At 38.2% G+C, this 21,481-nt stretch overlaps 2 protein-coding genes across 3 annotated transcripts; both read left to right on the top strand.

The window, feature by feature from the left end:
- The first annotated feature begins 502 nt into the window (after nt 1–502).
- Nucleotides 503–6,153, top strand: nclb (PWP1 homolog no child left behind). The gene is made up of 14 exons (XM_089864621.1): nt 503–648; nt 715–788; nt 853–911; nt 1,059–1,195; nt 1,274–1,356; nt 1,417–1,519; nt 2,437–2,648; nt 2,865–3,023; nt 4,194–4,255; nt 4,329–4,437; nt 4,513–4,603; nt 4,668–4,789; nt 4,884–4,995; nt 5,908–6,153. The coding sequence occupies exons 2-14, from the start codon at nt 726–728 to the stop codon at nt 6,132–6,134; spliced, it is 1,539 nt and encodes a 512-aa protein (XP_089720747.1). The 5' UTR covers nt 503–648; nt 715–725; the 3' UTR covers nt 6,135–6,153.
- Nucleotides 6,154–10,767: 4,614 nt separating this feature from the next.
- Arfip (ADP ribosylation factor interacting protein arfaptin) lies at nt 10,768–20,288 on the top strand. 2 transcript variants are annotated; one of them, XM_089864622.1, is made up of 6 exons: nt 10,768–10,957; nt 11,221–11,454; nt 13,436–13,605; nt 14,416–14,759; nt 14,847–15,021; nt 16,354–20,288. In XM_089864622.1, exons 2-6 carry the CDS (start codon nt 11,226–11,228, stop codon nt 16,504–16,506), a joined length of 1,071 nt encoding a protein of 356 aa, XP_089720748.1. In that variant the 5' UTR covers nt 10,768–10,957; nt 11,221–11,225; the 3' UTR covers nt 16,507–20,288. The 2 variants fall into 2 exon arrangements, with proteins under 2 accessions (XP_089720748.1, XP_089720749.1); XM_089864623.1 differs by having other exon boundaries at nt 10,777–10,957; nt 13,436–13,596.
- Nucleotides 20,289–21,481: the final 1,193 nt, after the last annotated feature.

The following is a 21,481-nucleotide window of genomic DNA, read 5'->3' on the forward strand; positions in this document are numbered from 1 at the left end:
TAGTTTTTGTATTCAAGGAGTGGGGGTTTCTCCATTGGTTTCTCGTCCTCGGGACCAGTTTATTAATTTCAAATCTATAGTAGAACAAAGGCGGGACCAGTCAGGAGACGAGTTTATTATTTCAGACCCTAGGGGGTCACTGGTCCCAAGGACTAGTTTAAAAATATCCCTATTTCCCAGACTACTGGACAATGGACACCAGTCTGGGAAATAGCACACTTCCACTGGTCCAAAACCAGTTTATTAATTATCTGGACTAGTTTTTGTATTCAAGGAGTGGGGTTTCTCGTCCTCGGGACCAGTATATTAATTTCAAATCTGTAGTAGAACAAAGGCGGGGCCAGTCCGGAGACGAGTTTATTATTTCAGACCCTAGGGGGGGTCCCTGACTCCCTGGTCCCAAGGACTAGTTTAAAAAATATCCTTATTTCCCAGACTACTGGACAATGGATACATGTCCTATAAGACATTTTTCTTATTTCCGGCCCTGGTCTTATCCTGGAGGATTGTAGTCTGCTTTATCTTCTGCACATATTTATTTCTTGAATTGATAGCCCTTGTGGGCGCCACGTGTTGAAGTGCATTTTTGTTCATATTAAAATAAGTTATTTATTAGGAGACTTTGATTATTTCGTCGAAGATAAATTGGTAATATTTCTTTTAACATTTAAGGTGAATAAATACATTTTTTCAATACATGAGCCTAATCTTTAGAAACTTCAAATATGAATTTTGTACCATGTGTCACATGGATCAAAAGAGGAGTTGCTAAATCAGTTCCCGATAAAGTAATCAAAATTAATTTAATGCATAGATAAATAAATTATCAGAGTCTAATTAAAATATAAATAGGTGCAATTAACAAAAGAAGAATTGCAATTATTAATACAAGAAGCCAGAAGTGATTTAAAGTACGTTAAACCAACAAAAAAATTACCCAAAAGGGTATAGAAATAGAGTAATGGCACCTACTTACCTTTGACTGTATTAAGCTCTATGGGTAGTTAACATGGAGTGCCACTACTCTATTGAACATTTATTTATTTATTGTTCATCAGGGATATTGTTGATGACGAAAATGATGAAAATGAAGAAGAATCAACGGAGAAAACAGCAACAGTAGACGTAGAAATTGAAGAACCGGAAGATATTGATGCCAAATATAATTTAGATGATTATGACAATGAAGAAAATGGTAAGTGCTTATCATTAACCATATTGTAATTAATTAATTAATTAATTATATTTAATTATTCTACTATTTTAAAATCAGCCAATTATGGAATGAGTAGTTTGGCACAATTCACACATTTTGCCAGCAATGATGAAGATCCAAATATAACTGTTAAAGATGAGGTAAAAGTTTGTTTTAGATTTTTTCATTGATGAAATTCATAGATGAGTTACATATTTTAGGATGACGACTCCGAAGATGAAGAAGACTTTAATATTAAAGCAACTGATAACCTGATTGCCATTGGCAAGGTTGAGGAAGATTATAGCTCCATGGAAGTTCATGGTAAGTGTTATTAAGGGTTGATAAGTTGCCACAATGCCTGGAATACTTGGAAAATGGGTGGGGAAAGTCCGGGAATTTTAAAATTCTTTTAAAATTTAAGTTAATATGATGCTAGTAATTTTTAGCAACAACATTCAAGCCACTTTATTCCTGGTGCATGAGCCAAGGCTCCTTTAAATTACGCGTCGTCTGCTTTAGAGTCGGAAATGTTGAAACGTTCAGACTCTGAAGCAGACGCCACATCTGCCATCATTTAGATCCAGAATGTCAGTTAAAAGCAATGAGATAGATAGAGTTACAATTCAAATCGGCTTACCACGAAACACTTTGTTTTTATCAAGGAAGTTTATCAAAAAATGACAGCGCCATCTGTGAGCCTCTAGCGGAACTAATTACAACTTTTACTCGCTTATTTGCAATCAGAAACACAGTTATGATTTTTATTTCATCTATTTATTAGATTAACACGTTTAAAAAACTATCTTGACAGCTTGTTACACAGATTATAGCATCAGACGGTAATAAAAAAGTTCTTAGGGTGGCGCCACCCGTATTTGATAAAGATTCATGCTCGACAAAAGGTGTATCGCGAAACGTCGATCTCGAGATTTCACGTTGTGACTCTAGGTTTAATATATATATTCTATCTCATTGGTTAAAACTGGCGCGGTAAGCCTTGGCACATGCATCCGAAATGAGATGGACTATAAAGCAGACGACGCATTATTTCGAACCAGATAGTTAGTTTAAAATGGCGCGTTAAGCCTTGACACATGCATTGGGAATAAAGTGGATTAAATATGTGAAAATTGGGTCAGGGAAAGTGGGGAAATTTTGACATTACAATCTTTAGCAACAGTTTCCCAAATAAAAATGTTTTTAAAATTAAAACTCACAATTATCTTTTGCAATATTAGTTTATAATGAAGAAGGGGCCTTGTACGTTCATCACGACATCGTCTTGCCCGCCTATCCATTAGCTATGGAATGGATGGACTATGACCCTACTGATAGAAAAGGAAATTTTTTGGCAATTGGTGATATGACTCCTGTCATTCAAGTCTGGGATTTGGATATCGTTGATACCTTAGAACCAGTTGCCAAATTAGGTTCCAAGAAGAAGGATAAGGTACTATATTTCAGTGTGTTTTGAACTTAGTTGGAATTTCTTAGTTATGACGTCAGTGTCCAGGTAAAATGTCATAGGGCTTAGGTTTGGCAGTGGGCAGCCATGTTTGGTACCACTTTGGTTCTACTGGAAAATAGCATGGGTGACGTCACACTAAGGCTTCTGAGATAGCTCTATTAACTTAGAATTGAAATTTGTGTATTTTGAATTTGATAGAAAAAGAAGGGACCCGGACACAAAGACGCTGTCTTATCCCTTTCATGGAATCAAAATGCCAGGCATATTTTAGCCAGTGGTTCAGTAGACAAAACAGTTATCCTATGGGACTTATCAGAGTCTAAACCCGTTAAAACTTTACAGCATCATACCGAAAAGGTAACTATTCTGTTTTTTAATTTTTACTTTTGCGCGCGTTTGGCTTGGCTACAAAAGTATTGGTCTGACCCCTGCTGGCTGGCTGGGCGCCCTATCATTCTAAAGGCTCTTTCAGACGATCCAACTTTTTGACTCAGCTCGATGGGTCAACTCGAGCTGAATCAACTAGTTGGATCGTGTGAATAGACGCTGGATAAGTTGAGTCACCAAAAAAGTTGGCTAGGAAAAATTGGATCAGTGATCCAATTTTTGCTGACTCAACTTTTTAATTTCATTTCTTCAGCCAATCAAAATGAATTACAAATAAAGCCTTTTTCGCGGGTTATTTCGTAAGTGCTAAGGTAGGTGGCGCTTAAAAAGTTCCATTTGGCGTTAAAAGTTTAGTCGTATGAATAGGAAGGATTTATTTCACTTTTCCCATCAAAAGTTGGGCAAGTTGATCCAACTTCTTGACCCATCGAGCTGAGTCAAAAAGTTGGATCGTCTGAAAGCCTTTAAACTTCTTAACTTTTAACAAAATTTCAAAGATAAAAACGAAAAGTATGTAAGAAACCCCCTTTACCTCTCAGAATAATGTTGACCTTTCCCCTATCAACCGGAACACAGGGAACGTGTGTGACTAGGCTTAATATAATAGTCTATGCTAGGTCTATTACCAAGAATTAACGTTTCGTTCGGCACAAAGAATACTATTTTCAATAAACCTTTGACCGCCACTTCTCTGATTGGTTATTTCGTGTAGAGGTTGAGGGAGGGTCGTTTCCTTCTCATTTTACATGGAAACTGTTTACGAAGTACACTCTTTGTTTGTATCCATAAACTTTTGCTTGCTTTTACAAAATAGGCATTACAAAACAGACCTTTATAAAGTCTCGGTTGTCATTTAGTTTAAATAAATGCCGCTAGATGCTCCCATAATCGAGGGGTGGAGTTGGCTGGCACTCTAAGCTTAACTAAGGCTATTTTTAACTCCAGCTATCGACATTAACGAGTTCTGATTGGCTCCTGTCTGCCTTTGGCAAGGTAAAATTTGTGTGTAGAAGATCAGCTAGAATGTTAGGGGTGCCCTAATACCCGACATTAGCATTGAGTTTAACTGTAAACATTACTTAACATGATGTTTTCCTTTCAACATTTGTTTAAACATTGTTAAACTATTTTCATAATCAGGTACAATCGATAAAGTGGCATCCATGTGAAGCTGAAATGTTATTGACTGGCGGTTGTGATGGGTAAGTTATTATAGCAACGTATAATCCCGGAACTTTTCATATACTATACAAAAAATGTGAAATTAATTCATAGAGACATAAATTTATGTGATTGTCGAACAACTGATGAAAAGAAAACGTGGAATGTTGAGGGTGAAGTGGAGAAAGTTCTATGGAATCATTTTGATCCATATTACTATTTGGTAAGTGTTAATTTTCTTCGTTTTTAAACCGGTTTTGTACGGTTAAAGAATTTGACCGAAAAACTTGGGTTTAAGGTTGGAACAGATATGGGATTTGTTGTCGGATTTGACGTGCGATCTGACAAATCTGTATTTACATTAAAAGCCCATGATAAAGCTGTTTCTGGTACGTTATATTTTGCAAACAAACCAGTTAGGCCTATTTTAAATAATTCTGGGTTATATTATAGACCTAGCTTTAAGTTCGTCTTGCGAGGGATGTTTAGTAACGGTTTCAAGTGATAAATCTGTTAAAATTTGGGATATCGCTAATAATCAGCCATCTATGGTTTTAGAAACGACACCTGGATTGGTTAGTTTGTATATTTGAAATTAATTTTACATGATTTTAATTAATTTACATTAATCAATCAATTTTGTCCCCATTCTCTTAATTTATAATATAGGGTGATTTGTTCGCTGTATCACCTTGTCCCGATTGTCCCTTTGTTTTTGCTGTTGGAGGTGATAACAGAGCTGATAATTTTAAAGTCTGGGATATTAGAACGAGCAAATCAGGTAATTATCATTTTAATGGCGGTAGATGGCGCTTTTTACTTCGTTTTCAACTGGTGATAAGAGGTGTTGCCACTTACGCGTCGTGGCATAGAGGTGTATTGTAGAAGGAATTGAGACTCGTAGCTTCCCCTCTACTAAGAAAAGCGCTATGAATTTTGACCAAAGTTAAGCCTCGGTTTTTTGTGCATCGGGAGTTTCTCAAGCATTTGCAAATAATTCAAGAATTATCGTTTAAATGACGGTAGATGGCGCTTTTAACTTCATTTTCAACTGGTGATATGAGGTGTTGCCACTTACGCGTCATGGCACGTTGTGTATTGTAGGAGTAGAGACTCGTAGCTTCCCCTCTACTAAGAAAAGCGCTATGAGTTTTGACCCTCCCTCCAAAGTTAAGCCTCGGTCGTTTGTGCATCGGGAGTTTCTCAAGCATTTGCAAATAATTCAAGAATTATCGTTTAAATGACGGTAGATGGCGCTTTTTACTTCGTTTTTGTCTGGTAATATGAGGTGTTGCCACTTACGCGTCGTGGCACGGAGGTGTATTGTAGAAGGAGTAGAGACTCGTAGCTTCCCCTCTACTAAGAAAAGCGCTATGAATTTTGACCCTCCCTCCAAAGTTAAGCCTCGGTTTTTTGTGCATCGGTAGTTTCTAAAGCATTTGCAAATAATTCAAGAATTATCGTTTAAATGACGGTAGATGGCGCTTTTTACTTCATTTTCAACTGGTGATATGAGGTGTTGCCACTTACGCTTCATGGCACGGAGGTGTATTGTAGAAGGAGTAGAGACTCGTAGTTTCCCCTCTACTAAGAAAAGCGCTATGAATTTTGACCCTCCCTCCAAAGTTAAGCCTCGGTCGTTTGTTTATCGGGAGTTTCTCAAGCCTTTGCAAATCTTATTTATGCTTTTCAGTTAGAAACAGGTTCTTGTCAAGAACGTCTCTGGGAACGTCAAATGAAGATGACGAAGAAGACGAGACCTTTATGGAAACGGAAGCAACTACATCTGGTTTAGAGAAATTAACTCTAGACGCCAACACTATGAGTGAAGATGAAGAAACGCAGGCTTCTAATGTAAAACTAACTAAGGTGAAGAAAGGGAAAAAGACCAAAACTAAATCATTTTTAAAGAGAAAATAAAATTGTTTAATAATTTCAATTGTACGAATTATTAATGTAACTTTGTCGTTTCTACACAAACATTTTTAAACACTTCATTTCAGTCAACAAACATTTTCAGTCCATTGACAACGTTTTTGGTAACTATTTTGTCATAATCAGCAAGTGCATCTTCTCAAGGAATGCATTCTGTATTGTTGTAACATTATTATTTGCGCAATTACAATTTTACTATGGATAAAGGATGCACGTGGGGAAATGTGTTTTCACACTATAGGATAGGCAACTCCCTATCTCCGAAGGTAGCTTATTCGTATACTAGCTGTTACCCGCGGCGTCGCTCGCCTGTAATAAGAACTCCCATCAAAAATTCAAAATGATATAAAGAATGGGTAGATTTTACTGATGACTAATGTTTTTGTAGCACCCTAGGAGCGAAGGCACTCGGCGTTGCCCGTCAGCCCATCGGGACAACTTTTTTTTCTATTCACTCGGACATTATTCCATACAGAATAGTTTTTAAGTTTTTGGCCGCCATTTAAAAAGATGGCAACAAATCGAACCCGAAAGACCATTCAGCCCGCCGATAGGTTAAAAGAAAGCAGTGTACTAAATGTTTACAAAATCGGTTGAAAAGCGCGGACTTTGTTGCATAGAGAAGATTTTATACATTTCTGGGCGCCATTTTTTAAGATGGCAGCGGATTGGAAAAATCTTTCTTAGTACGCCTACTACTTATGAGTAACGTTCCTGCAAATTTTCAGCCTTCTAGGGCAAGCGGTTTGGGCTGGGCGTTGATTATCAGTCAGTCTGTCAGTCAATCAGTCAGTCAGGACTTTGATTTATATAGACATAGATAACTCTGTTCGGAGCCTCCAAAATTATCCCTTTTTCAGTTAAACCAGGGTTCGGACGAAATTCTTATCCCTGATCATTTTAAAGTGTTTAACAGAGCCCACTTCATCACACCTGGCTCATATTTATCACTGCTCAAAGCATGGTTTCATCATAAGTACCAATTACCCCTAATAATAAAGGGTAATTATGGTACAAACGATAATAATGATAAACTTCTCTTATGGTTTAGCCCCAAAGTAATGACTATGAAATGGAACCCATGTATTTCATTTTGATAACTTTCGTGTGTCTGTATCCTGCTAAATGTGGCTAATCACTATTAAATATGACCATATGAAATGTTGAGTTCGTTTTTAATATCAAATCATACATAGTACAAAAATGAAATGAATACATTCAAACAAGCTTTCTCTTTTTAACATGTTCAATTGGTTCAGTTTTAATTGCTTCCGTTTTAATTGGAAAAGGAATTGGTGCTGCGCTATTGGCGACTTTTCTTTTCGACCCTAAAACGGGCTTCACATTTTTAAATTCCAATTGCCTGTTAACAATACTTTTAAGTAACTCATGTAAATAATCGTCTTTTTTGGGTTCTTTGATAGGTTTCGCGATCCATTTAGCAGTGGCATCGTCGTAATAATAATTTTCGGACATTTCGGAAGGATATTTTTTCTCAGCTTTCGAATTATGTTCTAGAATCGTCAATATCATCCTTGCTTCCATCGCATCAAAGTCAAAGGCCGTCTGTTGACCACTGCAATACTTGTTCATGATATTATGATACTTTTCACGAGAGGAAGTACGACAAGAAGTATTAATTTGGCCGATATCATTCAACAATCTCTTGTCGTTAATCAGGTTATTGAGAGCCTCGTGAGTTGCACTTGAAGGCACTAAAAACCTTTTCTTCTTAATGTCCTCTTTGCTCCATTGACCATGACTGCATATTTTGTACTTTTTAAAGCTTGGAAAGTAATGGCGATTAGTCACGTGGTAACCGATTGATTTCCACATTTCAATAAGAACCTCAGTGTTGTTTTTACAGTTCAGCGCGCAAAACCATAAATGCCTACAAATGGATTTGATCCACGGTTTTAATGTTACGTGATTTTTGTTTGTTGATGTTATTTTGGTTAATTTCGTTCGTAGGCTTTTGACAATATGCCAAACATCAAATCGATGCTTAATCTTGGGCCAAAACTTCTGAAGATACTCTTTGAGTTGTCCGTGACGATCCGTTGTTAATTGCGATATTTTAATCTTCAATTTCTTCATTTTATTCAAACATCTTTTTAAAGCTTCTACATCCATGTTTATCGATTTGTTCTCAACATCTGACTTTTGAACTAATTCGAAATGAATGCATTTGTCCGTTTTCTGATCAATTAAAGTCATCGCGCAATATTTGCTACTGTTCCCTGGTAAGTCGTACATCCCATCAGCGGATATATTGCACGTTTTTCGGTTTCGTACGTCACTTAAAATCAAACGTTGCATTTTAAGCCATGCTGATTTGATTTCAGGAATGACTATCTTTCGTTCTAAAGCGTAATACGATGATTTCCCAATTCCCTTTATCCTCATGAAATCGAAAAACGCTAATACTTGATTAAACAGACAACCAGTTAACAGTACACACGCTACGATTAACAAATTTCCTGCTGGCATTTTTCCCATTTTAGGTTGACTTTCCCATGTCTGCACATGTCCGTCTAAACAGTAGTATTTAACTGTAACAAAACTACCCTCTTTCTCAGATTTGGTTATTGTGCGTTCATTGATCATGTGAGCGCATCCTTTAACTTGACATTTTGCGCGGGAAAGTAGTTCATCTAATTGTTTTTCGAACACTATGTACTTTTTTTGGGTTATTATTTCATTGGGAATGGATAATAACTCTTCCTTAGAAGAATCTAAAGTTTCTTCTTTAATTGCGTAATTTGCATCTAAGCTAGGCCTTGGCTCATCATCAAATGTTACTGTAGAAGAAACTGGCATAGAGGATTTGATAGATGTAATTGCATTTTTCTTAAGATTAGCCAGTTTCTCCTCTGTTGACTGAGGAATTTGGGTTAAGTTCCCTTGTAATGGGGCTAAAGTTAAATTATCATTTATTTCTGGAGGTTGAATTGCGCCCAAATTTAAATAAGTTTCAGTTCCAACAAATGAGAACAAGTTCCCACTAACAGCCTGAACTGGGTTTAGTTCAGTTTTGGAACTTTCCCCTGAATTTTCCGCGCTTAAACTCTGTTTTACTTCACAAATTACATATGGGCTTTGTTGTACTTGTACTTCATTTTCGCAAGTATTTAGGTTTAATGTAGGATACGCGTGAGGGTAGAGTCTTTTTGGATTAAAGAATGTGGGTTTAACAGGCTCAAAATCATCTTCAGAAAAGTGCTTTATGCATACTCTATATACGCATCGCGAATTTATATTTTTTAATGCAGTAATTTGTTCCTTTTCCTCGCCTTCAAAACATTTTGCATATATAGCTTTTACGTTAGGTTTAGCGTACAACAACCATTTTTTTGTCACTTCGGGATGTCTGAAAGGTATATTAAAAAACCTAATACTGCATCTTGAGTGACTTTTACAGCCTTCTATCGCGCAACAAACCATATTTGGGTTTATTTAAATTAAAATATTTGATTAGTTTCAACAATTCTCGTCAAACTACATCAACCGACTTCAAGAATAATTTTCTCTCTGCTAGAGAAGAGAATCGCCAACGACGCCATCACTGATGGTCTCTTAGCCAATTAGAATTGAATCAATCCCGTTCGGGGAATCGGGTTCTGCATAGCAGACTCTAAACGAATGGCGAGTGTTTTTCATACCAATTAAATGGTAATTACTTTTAAATCAGAGATGATTTATTTTTTAAATACTTCCCCTTCTATTTTTAGAAAAAAAGGACGTTCTTTTAATGTATAATGTAACGTTATCCTCATTGACAATTCAAAAGTAACAAAAATATTGCACTCATGTCAGTCCACTCTTTACCCAAGTTCATGTCTTATTCCTCTTATACTACCCCAGCGCACCAGCAGCACAGAAAAAACAAGCAGTGAAGCTGCTCGCTTGATCGAGTGGGCTATGGTGTAGCTGACTGTCACTGCTCCGTAGAAGTCTGGGAAAAAAATATTTTTTTCAAACATGTCCTTGGGACCAGTGATCCGCGAGTGTCCAAATAATAAACTGCTCCTGATGACCGGTAACCCCTACTTCTTGGATATAACACTAGTGCCGGGAGTGTGGCGTACTCCTGTAAGCCAAGCTTCTGGGCGGCAAAGTTTGAGGGAATAAGACACATGTCGGCGATCCTACCCTATAGGTGCCGACTGCCCCGTGTCCGCCGGAGTTGACTAGACCCCCACACCCCGTCCGTCACCTCCCAAGTGAGCCTCATTTCCTTCCCCTGCTTACACACGTTCTGAAACCTGTATAATCACATCCTTGCCGCGGTCCACTGACCCACTCGCATTGAAACCCTCAAAAAAAAATATATAACACTAGTCCAAGAAACTGGTTTTGTTCCAGAGGAAGAGTGCTGTTTCCCAGAGTGACTGCTCAGTGCTCACTAGTGTCTACTAAGTAGACTGTACTTAGCATACTCGATCACGCAAGTGTGAGGTGATTTTTAAACAAGATACTCCTTTATCTTATGGCTAATAATTCAATAAATAAGTTTCATCCTTCAGACAGGTATGTTAAGTGCTGAAAGTCTTACACCACGCTACTTTTATGTCAAAAATGAAGGCATGCAGGAACACTCGAGTAAATAATTCGGTGCCATTAGCATAGCATTTGACGATGTGCGTGGCGTGATCGAGTCGAAACCGGCCGTGTACGGTGTATCTCTATGATACTATTAATGCAGTGTATGTGTTTGTCCATTGTCAACGCCCAATGGATTGAAATAGATGAGAAATAATAAATAAAACTTAAATTAAGAAACATTTTATCATAAATTTATTTTGTTCGTAAGTATTTCTGTATAATTTAAAAGTTTAAAATGTATATTTGTAAGTGTAAAGCGTTGTTGCGTTACAAAACTTGTGTACTTTATTAAATCGGTAAATGTATCGGCCTCGAATTTGGGCCTTGCCAGATGTTTAGGCCCTGGCCTAATCGCCTAAGCATGTACTTGGCTTCATAATTTCCTCCTTACTCCTCCTATGATGTGAATCATCGTTGTAAATTTATATTCTGTGTAATTTATAAAGTGTTATTTTAACATATTCAGTGGAAATGTCCCGATCTTTATTGGGAGGAAACACTCAGAGTAATAACTTGGAAGATTTAAGAGAAGTACTTGACGATATGCCATCCCTCAATGAAAGCTTAGATGTAGTCCATTCTGGTTTATCAAATGAAAATGATGATAACCAGCAGGCAATGTCGCCTGGCCAAAAAAGGTCCGCTGCCCTACCAAATTCATTCCCATCAGAATTGAGAAGACACAATTCTGTACCACCAGGTTTGTGGAATTATGTGTTTTAATAGTGAAAAATGGTTGTTGGAGGTGTTACTGTCCGTTTAATTTAATGTGAAAGTGTTAACTACCATTGAGGCTTTCTAAACTGTGGTAAGAACTGCGTTTTTCTAAATATAAAAGGAAAATTATAAAAGAAAATAAATGATCTCTTATTTCAGAATAATTAGTATTTGATTAGTCAAAAAAACTAGGACGACTGTGCCATCTGCCATTGGTTTAGTGGCGTCTGCTAAATTGAACCCCTTACCCTTACAGTATTGGTTGAATTCTCAGGATGAGAGAAAAGAGGTAGGGGTAAGGTTGGACATAGCCAACTCGATCACGCGCGTGAGAGGTTCCATTTAGCAGACGCCACAAAACCAATGGCGGGTGGCGCAGTGGTCCTCTTTTTTAAGACTAATTGAACGCTAATTATTTTGTAATAAGAAATAATTTATTTTTTAATGTTTTTACTCATTTAGTTTTAAAAAAGGGCCGTTCTTTTAAGGTATAATGTTATGTTAGCAGGGTCCCCAGAGGTCCTATAATTCCTATATAATCCTTTTTTTAAACTGTCCTGTAAAATCCTATAATTTTGGCTAAAATCGCCAAAAATCCGATTAAGTCCTATAATTTTGAAATTTGGGCGAAGCAACCCATGGGTTAAACCAGAACTATGGTCTAAAAAATGTCATAAAATGGGGATGCTTTCCTTAGTATTGTAGCTAACTTGTTAAAAATAGCTCGGTAAATGGGAGACAAATGGGACTGTAGCATAATCGAACTGCATCCCTATATCTCTAGTAGAACGAGAGTTATGAGCCACCAAAGTTTAGTGTAATGCTTTTAATATGGAGGGGGCTATGTTTTTTTACGTTTTACTTAATTACCAGGCCCCCGTTTGTCCTAGCCCTAATTTTTTAGTATGGTTGGATGGGGGACAAATTGGACTATAACATACTCAAAGGACATCCCTGTATCTCTAGTAGAACCAGAGTTATGAGCCTCCAAAGTTGGGTGTAATGCTTTTCCTATGGAGGGGGGTATGTTTCTTTACGTTTTACTTAATTACCTGGCCTCCGTTTGTCGTAGCCCTAGGTTTTTAGTACGCTTGGATGGGGGGCAAATAGGACTATAGCATACTCAAAGAGCATCAACGTATCTCTTGTAGAACGAGAGTTATGAGCCTCCAAAGTTGGGTGTAATGCTATTTCTATGGAGAGTATGTTTTCGAACATTTTGCTTAATTGCTCGGTCCCTGTTTGTCGTAGCCGTATGCTTTTAGTATGGTTAGATGGGGGATAAATAGGGCTATAACATACTCAAAGGACATCCCCGTTTTTCTAGTAGAACCAGAGTTATGAGCCTCCAAAGTTTAGTGTAATGCTTTTCCTATGGAGGGGGGTATGTTTCTTTACGTTTTACTTAATTACCCGACCCCCGTTTGTCGTAGCCCTAGGTTTTTAGTACACTAGAATGGGGGGCAAATAGGACTATAGCATACTCAAAGAGCATCCCTGTATCTCTTGTAGAACGAGAGTTATGAGCCACCAAAGTTTAGTGTAATGCTATTCCTATGGTGGGGGTATGTTTCTATACATTTTACTTAATTACCCGGCCCCTGTTTGTCGTAGCCATATGCTTTTAGTATGGTTGGATGGGGGACAAATTGGACTATAACATACTCAAAGAGCATCCCCGTATCTCTAGTAGAACGAGAGTTATGAACCTTCAAAGTTGGGTGTAATGCTATTCCTATGGAGTAGTATGGTTGGATGGGGGGCAATTTTTATACAACTATTTATTCAGAAAATTAAAATTTCAATTAACTGATAATAAATTTATTAATATTTTAAAATCAACAAGTTTATTTATGTTTATTGTTTTACCCTGTGTTTCCCTATGACACAATTTTAAACATTAAATTTCTGTTTAATTTTAAATTGGTATATACTTAATTAAATTACAAATTATAATATTTCAGCGAACACAACGGTGCCCCTTTCCAGTCCCAGTCCATCTTTAAATGGAGAAGATGGCCGACATTTGTCAAAATCATCCGTATCGAAAATAGATTTTCTGAAACAGTGGAGTATTTCCACTTATAAGTGTACCAGGCAAGCCCTCTCTGAAAAACTTGGGAAAGTATGTACGGTAATATTTTTACGCATCATACTCTCAGCTCTTGGTTTTCGTTTAGTGACAGCTTCACGCTTTAAAAACTAACTAATATAATATAACGCTTAATATTAAAACATTTGTGACACACGCTAAATTAAAACCAATTAATTAACTTCCGACAAAATTGCGTTTTACTTCTGTTAATTAAATGAAATCGAGCTTAACATTAGCTGGCTGTGTTTAGATCATTTAAGAGCAGATAATCAATGTAAAATTAACGTAGAATTGTCTTGAAGTATAAATAAGATGACAACAATAAGTATGATTCTGAGTGAAATGCGGTGAAAGCCTTATTTCTGCCGACACAAGAAAAAACTGTACTTTAAAAAATTAACATTACCGCACTTAGGATGTGTCATACTTTAAGCTGCAGGGTTCGTACGGAACCTGGATAAGTCAGGGATATGAAAGTTAGGGGAAAAAGTCAGGGATAAGTCAGGGATTTAAAAGTTTTTCCTAAAAAGTTAGGGATACGTCAAGGATTTCGTTTGGCATATCAAACCATGATTGCTTCGAGCAATGCTAAATATGAGACAGGTGTGATGAAGTTGGCTCTGGTAAACACGTACTTAAAATAGTCAGGGATATTGCTAAATCTTGGTCAGGGATAACCTGGAAAAGTCAGGGATTTTCAATGCAAAAATTTCGTACGAACCCTGTTAACTGTTATTATGTTATTTATGCTTTCATTGCATCCATGGAATTTCAAACTAACAAATCTTTCTTAAATGCCGTACTTAAAGAAGAATATTACACTTATTAACCGAAAGATTTCGTTATTAGGGCACAAAAACTGTTGATGTGGAATTAGAAACCCAAATTGAGCAATTACGAGAAACGCAACGCAAGTTTTGTAACATTCTGAGACTGGCGCGTGCCTTGACCAGCCATTTCTATCACGTGATACAAACTCAGCACCAATTATCCGAGTCGTTCTCGGAATTGGCGACAAAATCGCCTGATTTGCAAGAAGAATTTGCCTACAATGCGGAAACGCAAAAGAATTTGAGCAAAAATGGCGAAACGCTTTTGGGTGCTTTGAATTTCTTCGTCTCGAGTCTAAACACACTTTGTAATAAAACAATGGAGGATACCTTGCTTACGGTTAAACAATTTGAAACTACAAGGTACAAGATTTGTTTCTTGTGTTTTTATTAGGCTTCTTTATCGGAAGTTAATTGGAATTGTTGCAATTGCCACTTTTGCCACTTTAGACTCGAATACGACGCTTATCGAACTGATTTGGAGGAATTAACCGCTGCCAATCCAGGTGATAGCGCATCCTCCAGGTTGGAAGAGGCCAGACGGAACTTTGCTATGCAGAAGGAGAAGTATGAGCAGTTGAGATCGGATGTATCGGTTAAAATGAAGTTTCTCGAAGAAAATAAGGTTTGTGGTTTTTAAATGGTGAAGAATTTAAGCTTTACGCTGTTGTGTGTTTGTTTCCTTGGTGAACTTGATAAGGACAAGCTGATTTATGGTTGCACTGTTGTTACAGTATAGTTATAGTTGTTGCGGGATAGTAGTTATAGTCGTTGCAGTATAGTAGTTATGGCCGTTGCAGTATAGTAGTTATGGCCGTTGCAGTATAGTAGTTATAGTCGTTGCAGTATAGCAGTTATAGTCGTTGCAGTATAGTAGTTATTGTCGTTGCAGCATAGCAGTTATAGTCGTTGCAGTATAGTAGTTATGGTCGTTGCAGTATAGTAGTTATGGTCGTTGCAGTATAGTAGTTATGGTCGTTGCAGTATAGTAGTTATGGTCGTTGCAGTATAGTAGTTATAGCCGTTGCAGTATAGTAGTTATTGTCGTTGCAGTATAGTAGTTATTGTCGTTGCAGTATAGTAGTTATAGTCGTTGCAGCATAGCAGTTATAGTCGTTGCAGCATAGCAGTTATAGTCGTTGCAGCATAGCAGTTATAGTCGTTGCAGCATAGCAGTTATAGTCGTTGCAGCATAGCAGTTATAGTCGTTGCAGCATAGCAGTTATAGTCGTTGCAGCATAGCAGTTATAGTCGTTGCAGCATAGCAGTTATAGTCGTTGCAGCATAGCAGTTATAGTCGTTGCAGCATAGCAGTTATAGTCGTTGCAGCATAGCAGTTATAGTCGTTGCAGCATAGCAGTTATAGTCGTTGCAGCATAGCAGTTATAGTCGTTGCAGCATAGCAGTTATAGTCGTTGCAGCATAGCAGTTATAGTCGTTGCAGCATAGCAGTTATAGTCGTTGCAGCATAGCAGTTATAGTCGTTGCAGCATAGCAGTTATAGTCGTTGCAGCATAGCAGTTATAGTCGTTGCAGCATAGCAGTTATAGTCGTTGCAGCATAGCAGTTATAGTCGTTGCAGCATAGCAGTTATAGTCGTTGCAGCATAGCAGTTATAGTCGTTGCAGCATAGCAGTTATAGTCGTTGCAGCATAGCAGTTATAGTCGTTGCAGCATAGCAGTTATAGTCGTTGCAGCATAGCAGTTATAGTCGTTGCAGCATAGCAGTTATAGTCGTTGCAGCATAGCAGTTATAGTCGTTGCAGCATAGCAGTTATTATATTACACTTTGTTAAAAAAGATGTACATTCCGGAGAATACCTGCAATATTGTAGAACTCTCCGAATTATGTAGAAAGTTATGTAATTGCTGCAGAATGCTTGCAATATTCCATAAATGTGTTATTGCAATCAATTCTTTGCATAATTGACGATATTTTTTGCGCGTATCTTTTAAGGTGAAAGTAATGCATAAACAACTGCTACTATTCCACAACGCCGTCTCGGCCTACTTTACCGGTAACCAGGTGGTATTGGAAGCTACTTTAAAGCAATTTAATATCAAACTGAAAAATCCCAACTCTTCGGGAGCGTCTTGGCTCGAGCAATAGCTACTGTTGTAAAACATGGCCGCCACCTCATCCTCCTTAATCTAAATTATATTCGTACTTATCCTACGAAATAATCTAAGCTATTTTTAAGGACTCGTTAACGATCTTTAAAAATAACGTAGAAAATTAAATATTCTAGTCTTTGAAGCAAATGCGATAAATTAGACTTTAAAAAAAAAATGGTCTTAAGAAAAACTATATTGGGTTTTATTGAAGAGACGTTTGTGTACTTTGTAAATAGTTAACGAATTAATAGTTAAGTTAATATTAACTATTCTTACTTAATACGTATACCACAAAAGCAAAGGCACTAAAACGGGAGCTGCTGAAAGGTTTGTAAGAATTTAAACAGTAATATTCGAATAGGTTAATTGAAATTAAATTAATAAACAAATGTGTTACCGTAGATCGCCCAATACCGAACCGTAATATTTGTATTGATGTAAATATATGTAATTCATGGTTGTAGATCTAGTTTCAAATGATAGTATTTTAGGAGGTTAATTGCGTTCGTTTAGATCTAATCCCCTATTGACAGCAAAGGCCTAAAAAGTATAATGAATTAAGCTGGGCATATTTCTTGGAATGGTCGTTTTATCATAGAAGTTAGCTATAAGTGAAGGGACGCATTCTGGGGTTCAGATGAACACGTCATTCATATTAATCTAAAAACTACTCCTCATTGGTTGATATATTAAAGAGAATGGGAGGGGCCAGTGCCGGATCAACACCCTCGGGAGCCCCTAGACATAGGCACTAGGCGTTCAGGGGCCCACTGCGATATGACAACTGAGAGATTAAGGCTGACATCTGGGGTCCCTAGGCACGTGCCTAGTGGATAACCCGGCACTGAGGAGAAGTGGGGTGGCGTAGCAGTTAGCGCTTTCGCCTCGCAGCAAGAGGATCCCGGACGGGATCCCGGACTGTGGCACCGGGTGAAAATCTGGGAACAAATCCTTCTGCGTAGAGTTTGCAAGTTCTCTCCCCGCTTGTTAAAAGGAGTTTTCCTCCGCGGTCTCCCCCGGTTTCTCCTTTCCATCAAAACTTGCAGAGGTTAACGGTAATAGTTAGTATAGGGCGCTGTAGGTTAGCTGTGGCTTAGGGGCTAGCCACCACCCCTCTATGCATTATAAAGGGACCCACCTGTAAACAAGCCACAGGCTTAGTGTGGATATCCCTTCATAGACCAAAAACAAAAAAAAAAAAAAAAAATACGATGTTGATTAGACTCCCCCACTACTCTTTTTTTCTACTGAAACAGTTTTGAATATTGATATGAACCATTCCTAAGAGTTACCATCTGTTAATGAAAACTGTCTTTGTCTACAAAGATTCGAAAAAGTGAAAGATAAGTGAACCAAATTGAATGATTGAAGTGCCAGATATTAAAAATTTTCAGTATAGAGACGTGATTATAAAATAGTTGCTTATCTTCGTTTTTTTTTTCACAAAATGTTTTGCAAAAATTATGGATAGTAAGCATAAGATTGAAAATGAAATATTGTTAGTGTTACTGGCCATATTTTTGTGCCATAGCTATCATTATGAGCACGGAAGTTCTGGGTGTACGTGGCAAAGTCAATACCATAATCATATATGTTTTTGAAGTTTCTAATTGCTGCCAAAGTCGATATTTAAAGACTGAGTTCGAAATGCACAAATTATCCGCTAGAGTTAAGGATTATATAGAAAAAGAAACTCGTATATTTTGGAGGATAAAAGTTATTACTATTGCTGATGTTGTAGGCTTAGATATGAAACGTCTGCAATCGAAGTGAAGCATTTATTGCAACTTCAAAAATATAAATGTGCAATTCGCTTGGAGAATGACCTCAGGTTTTTAATTGGAAAATATTTATTTCAAAGATAGTGAGTGAATTCATATCCTCAATGTAGCTCATGTAAATTGCCATGTTCCTAGCGCTCTTTGTAAGATCATAAAAATGTGCCACACTTAATTATTAGTGACAAAGTATTAGAAGAATTCTAAAATCAATTCTGTGCTAGTTATACGCATATAACCTCTTCAAATACTATCCTTCAGCATTTTGCACAATGATTAGTAGTAATCATTAGCATTTTTCCTTGCCGCAATATGTACTTCTTTCTAGTCTCTACCATGCAAAGTGCACGGTGACTAAATACAAATGTTTTGCACTAAGTTGAAGTTGAATTTAGTCGAGTAAAGCAGTTCCTTATTTTTTAAATACAACTAAAATGGCATTATTTTAACACACCCCAGGTGCACACTTAATAGGTTTTAGTGAATTAAGTATTACCGGTAATTTAAGTGATATTTTAAAACTTTATTGCAAGTGAACACGATCCATCTGAACTGACTCGTGTACTTATTTAAAATGTAAAATAAATACAGAATCAGTTAACATTAACATTAAGTTTTTACATGGCACTTAATGGAACACTAGATTTGAAGGGAGAACAACCAACGCAAGTGTAAATTTTAGGACTGAGACATAATACATTGTAACGCGAGTTCATAACTAGGAAAACTTAGGTGAAGGTGTTTATCACAGTGTTCAAAAATTGTAAAATGGACATTTTCTAAATCACCTACAAATGGTATAAAGCATGCGGGATAATGCACTGATAATTCAAGATAAGTTATACGGGATTTACGGGAGGTATTTCTGTGGGCGCTGCCATAACCTGTCGGCGGCCTTTAGTTAGTGGCTGACATTCCCTGTCGTCGAACGCGCTCCGTAGCCTTGGCAGAACAACTCTCCGAAAAGGGTGCGGTAACCTCGTAAGTCCCGGATAATCTGGGGTTATTCTTGATCACGTGCCATTAATCAATACACCACGTCAGAGAAAGTGTGAAACGTCAGACCCCGCTTAGCCAATCAGGCTCATTTTCTCCAAATGTTCGCCGCCATTTTGGATGAAAGGGGAGGTGCCATCCTGAACTACATCCATCTGGCTTTTCTCTGTTACTTTTTTCTCGGTAGAATAATTTGTTTTCTTCGTTTTCACAACTATGATACTTTTCTTGTGAACTTGTAAGATTTGGCTTTTTACACTCGAATAAATGCCAAGCCTTTGCATGCACGAATAAGACTTATTTTGAAATATAGATCCCAACGAATAGACACGTCACGATTCATAGGCAGCATGCGCTATTTTTAGAACTTAGCTCGAAATTCAATTTTACTCGTCTGGATCAACGGCCATATCTTGTACGCGACATAATTATTAATTAAAGCATGCATGGAGGACTTGCATATTCCAAAATGTTTATGCCTACATTTTACGTCACGAGTCCTCCAATCAATATATCACTCTGGTTAAAAAAAAAAAAATATAACAGCGTGTTAAATTTATCAACGTGTCTTTTACTGCCTAGTTATAATAGGCGTGTTCATATATTGTAAAATGTTTTTTTGATTTTAGTTTTTATCGCAAAATAATAATTAATATAGAATTGTTTTAAACCTACTGTACGCTAGGTAGGTCTTAGAATTTATCACTTTAACACTTAGCGCCTATGTTGATTCCAAGATTAACCAATTAGTAAATTAAAATTAAACATTCCAATTAACGATATACATGTTTGACCAACTATTTGTGAAATTAATTTTTCGAAATTTTTGTAAAAGGTACATCTTTCAAAAGCAAGAAAAAAAATTAACCAAAAGTTATATTTTTTAAGAAATGGTTCTCAGTAAAATAAAATCTTGTTAAATTTTCATCCGGTAATGTATAATGGTACTAAGTTAATAACAAACCAAAAATATATGAAATAAAAACCGTTTCTGGTAACATTACCGATTTGTTTGTTTTTTAATTAGATTTTTGCGTACGTTTAAAGGTTAATTTAACATAAATATAGAATAAATAAATGCATTTTGCGGCTATAAATACTAGTATATATTTGGGAAAATCGGTGTTTGTTTTTAGAATTTAGTTTTAAGGATTTGGCGCTGGTGCTGGTGCCGGATCTGGCGCCGGGGCTGGATCAGGAGCTGGTGCCGGATCAGGCGCCGGGGCTGGTGCAGGGGCTGAATCAGGCGCCGGGGCTGGATCAGGAGCTGGTGCAGGGGCTGGATCAGGAGCTGGTGCAGGGGCTGGATCAGGCGCCGGGGCTGGGTCAGGAGCTGGTGCAGGGGCTGGATCAGGCGCCGGGGCTGGGTCAGGAGCTGGTGCAGGGGCTGGGTCAGGAGCTGGTGCAGGGGCTGGATCAGGGGCTGGGTCAGGAGCTGGATCAGGCGCCGGGGCTGGGTCAGGAGCTGGTGCAGGGGCTGGGTCAGGAGCTGGTGCAGGGGCTGGATCAGGCGCCGGGGCTGGGTCAGGAGCTGGTGCAGGGGCTGGATCAGGCGCCGGGGCTGGATCAGGAGCTGGTGCGGGGGCTGGATCAGGCGCCGGGGCTGGGTCCGGAGCTGGTGCGGGTGCTGGATCAGGCGCCGGGGCTGGGTCAGGAGCTGGTGCGGGTGCCGGATCAGGCGCCGGGGCTGGGTCAGGAGCTGGTGCGGGTGCCGGATCAGGCGCCGGGGCTGGGTCAGGCGCTGGTGCAGGGGCTGGATCTGGCGCTGGGGCTGGTGCTGGAGCAGGCGCCGGTGCTGGACCTGGTGCAGGAGCCGGTCCTGGGGCAGGTGCAGGAGCCGGATTTTGAGCGGGTATTGCTCCTGGTGGAATAACATGATAGGTGTGTATCAACGTAATACCACGAGGGCCAGCTGGACGCCGAACGATAACTGGACGCCGAATAATCCGCACATAACGCGGTTGTTGATAAACAACCTGTCCGTGTGTGTTTGACAATAGTGACACATTTATAACTAGAACCAAGATCCGGACAATCAGCTTAACTGTCATTGCACTGTAATTATGTTGTCTTCAAAATCAAACCCGATATGTTCAAATAACAGAAATATCAAAATCCGTGTGATTATCTTGGAATTCCAAACCTTTTATGTCCAACGCTCTGTAGTTTCGCAAATTTGTATCGTTCACATTCATG

Source organism: Phalangium opilio, unplaced genomic scaffold, assembly GCF_054372755.1.
Source record: "Phalangium opilio isolate 3A_F unplaced genomic scaffold, DU_Popi_V2 ptg000013l_1, whole genome shotgun sequence".
In the NCBI taxonomy this organism is placed as follows: domain Eukaryota; kingdom Metazoa; phylum Arthropoda; class Arachnida; order Opiliones; family Phalangiidae; genus Phalangium; species Phalangium opilio.

What these genes read in the sequence shown, in the direction of transcription:
- Arfip (XM_089864622.1), top strand. Translation starts at nt 11,226, where the DNA reads ATGTCCCGATCTTTATTGGGAGGAAACACTCAGAGTAATAACTTGGAA. An exon ending in ACACAATTCTGTACCACCAG is followed by an intron (nt 11,455 to 13,435) that starts GTTTGTGGAATT and finishes ATAATATTTCAG; the next exon opens with CGAACACAACGGTGCCCCTT. An exon ending in AACTTGGGAAAGTATGTACG is followed by an intron (nt 13,606 to 14,415) that starts GTAATATTTTTA and finishes TTTCGTTATTAG; the next exon opens with GGCACAAAAACTGTTGATGT.
- nclb (XM_089864621.1), top strand. Translation starts at nt 726, where the DNA reads ATGAATTTTGTACCATGTGTCACATGGATCAAAAGAGGAGTTGCTAAA. An exon ending in TTATGACAATGAAGAAAATG is followed by an intron (nt 1,196 to 1,273) that starts GTAAGTGCTTAT and finishes TTTTAAAATCAG; the next exon opens with CCAATTATGGAATGAGTAGT. An exon ending in TAGCTCCATGGAAGTTCATG is followed by an intron (nt 1,520 to 2,436) that starts GTAAGTGTTATT and finishes TTGCAATATTAG; the next exon opens with TTTATAATGAAGAAGGGGCC.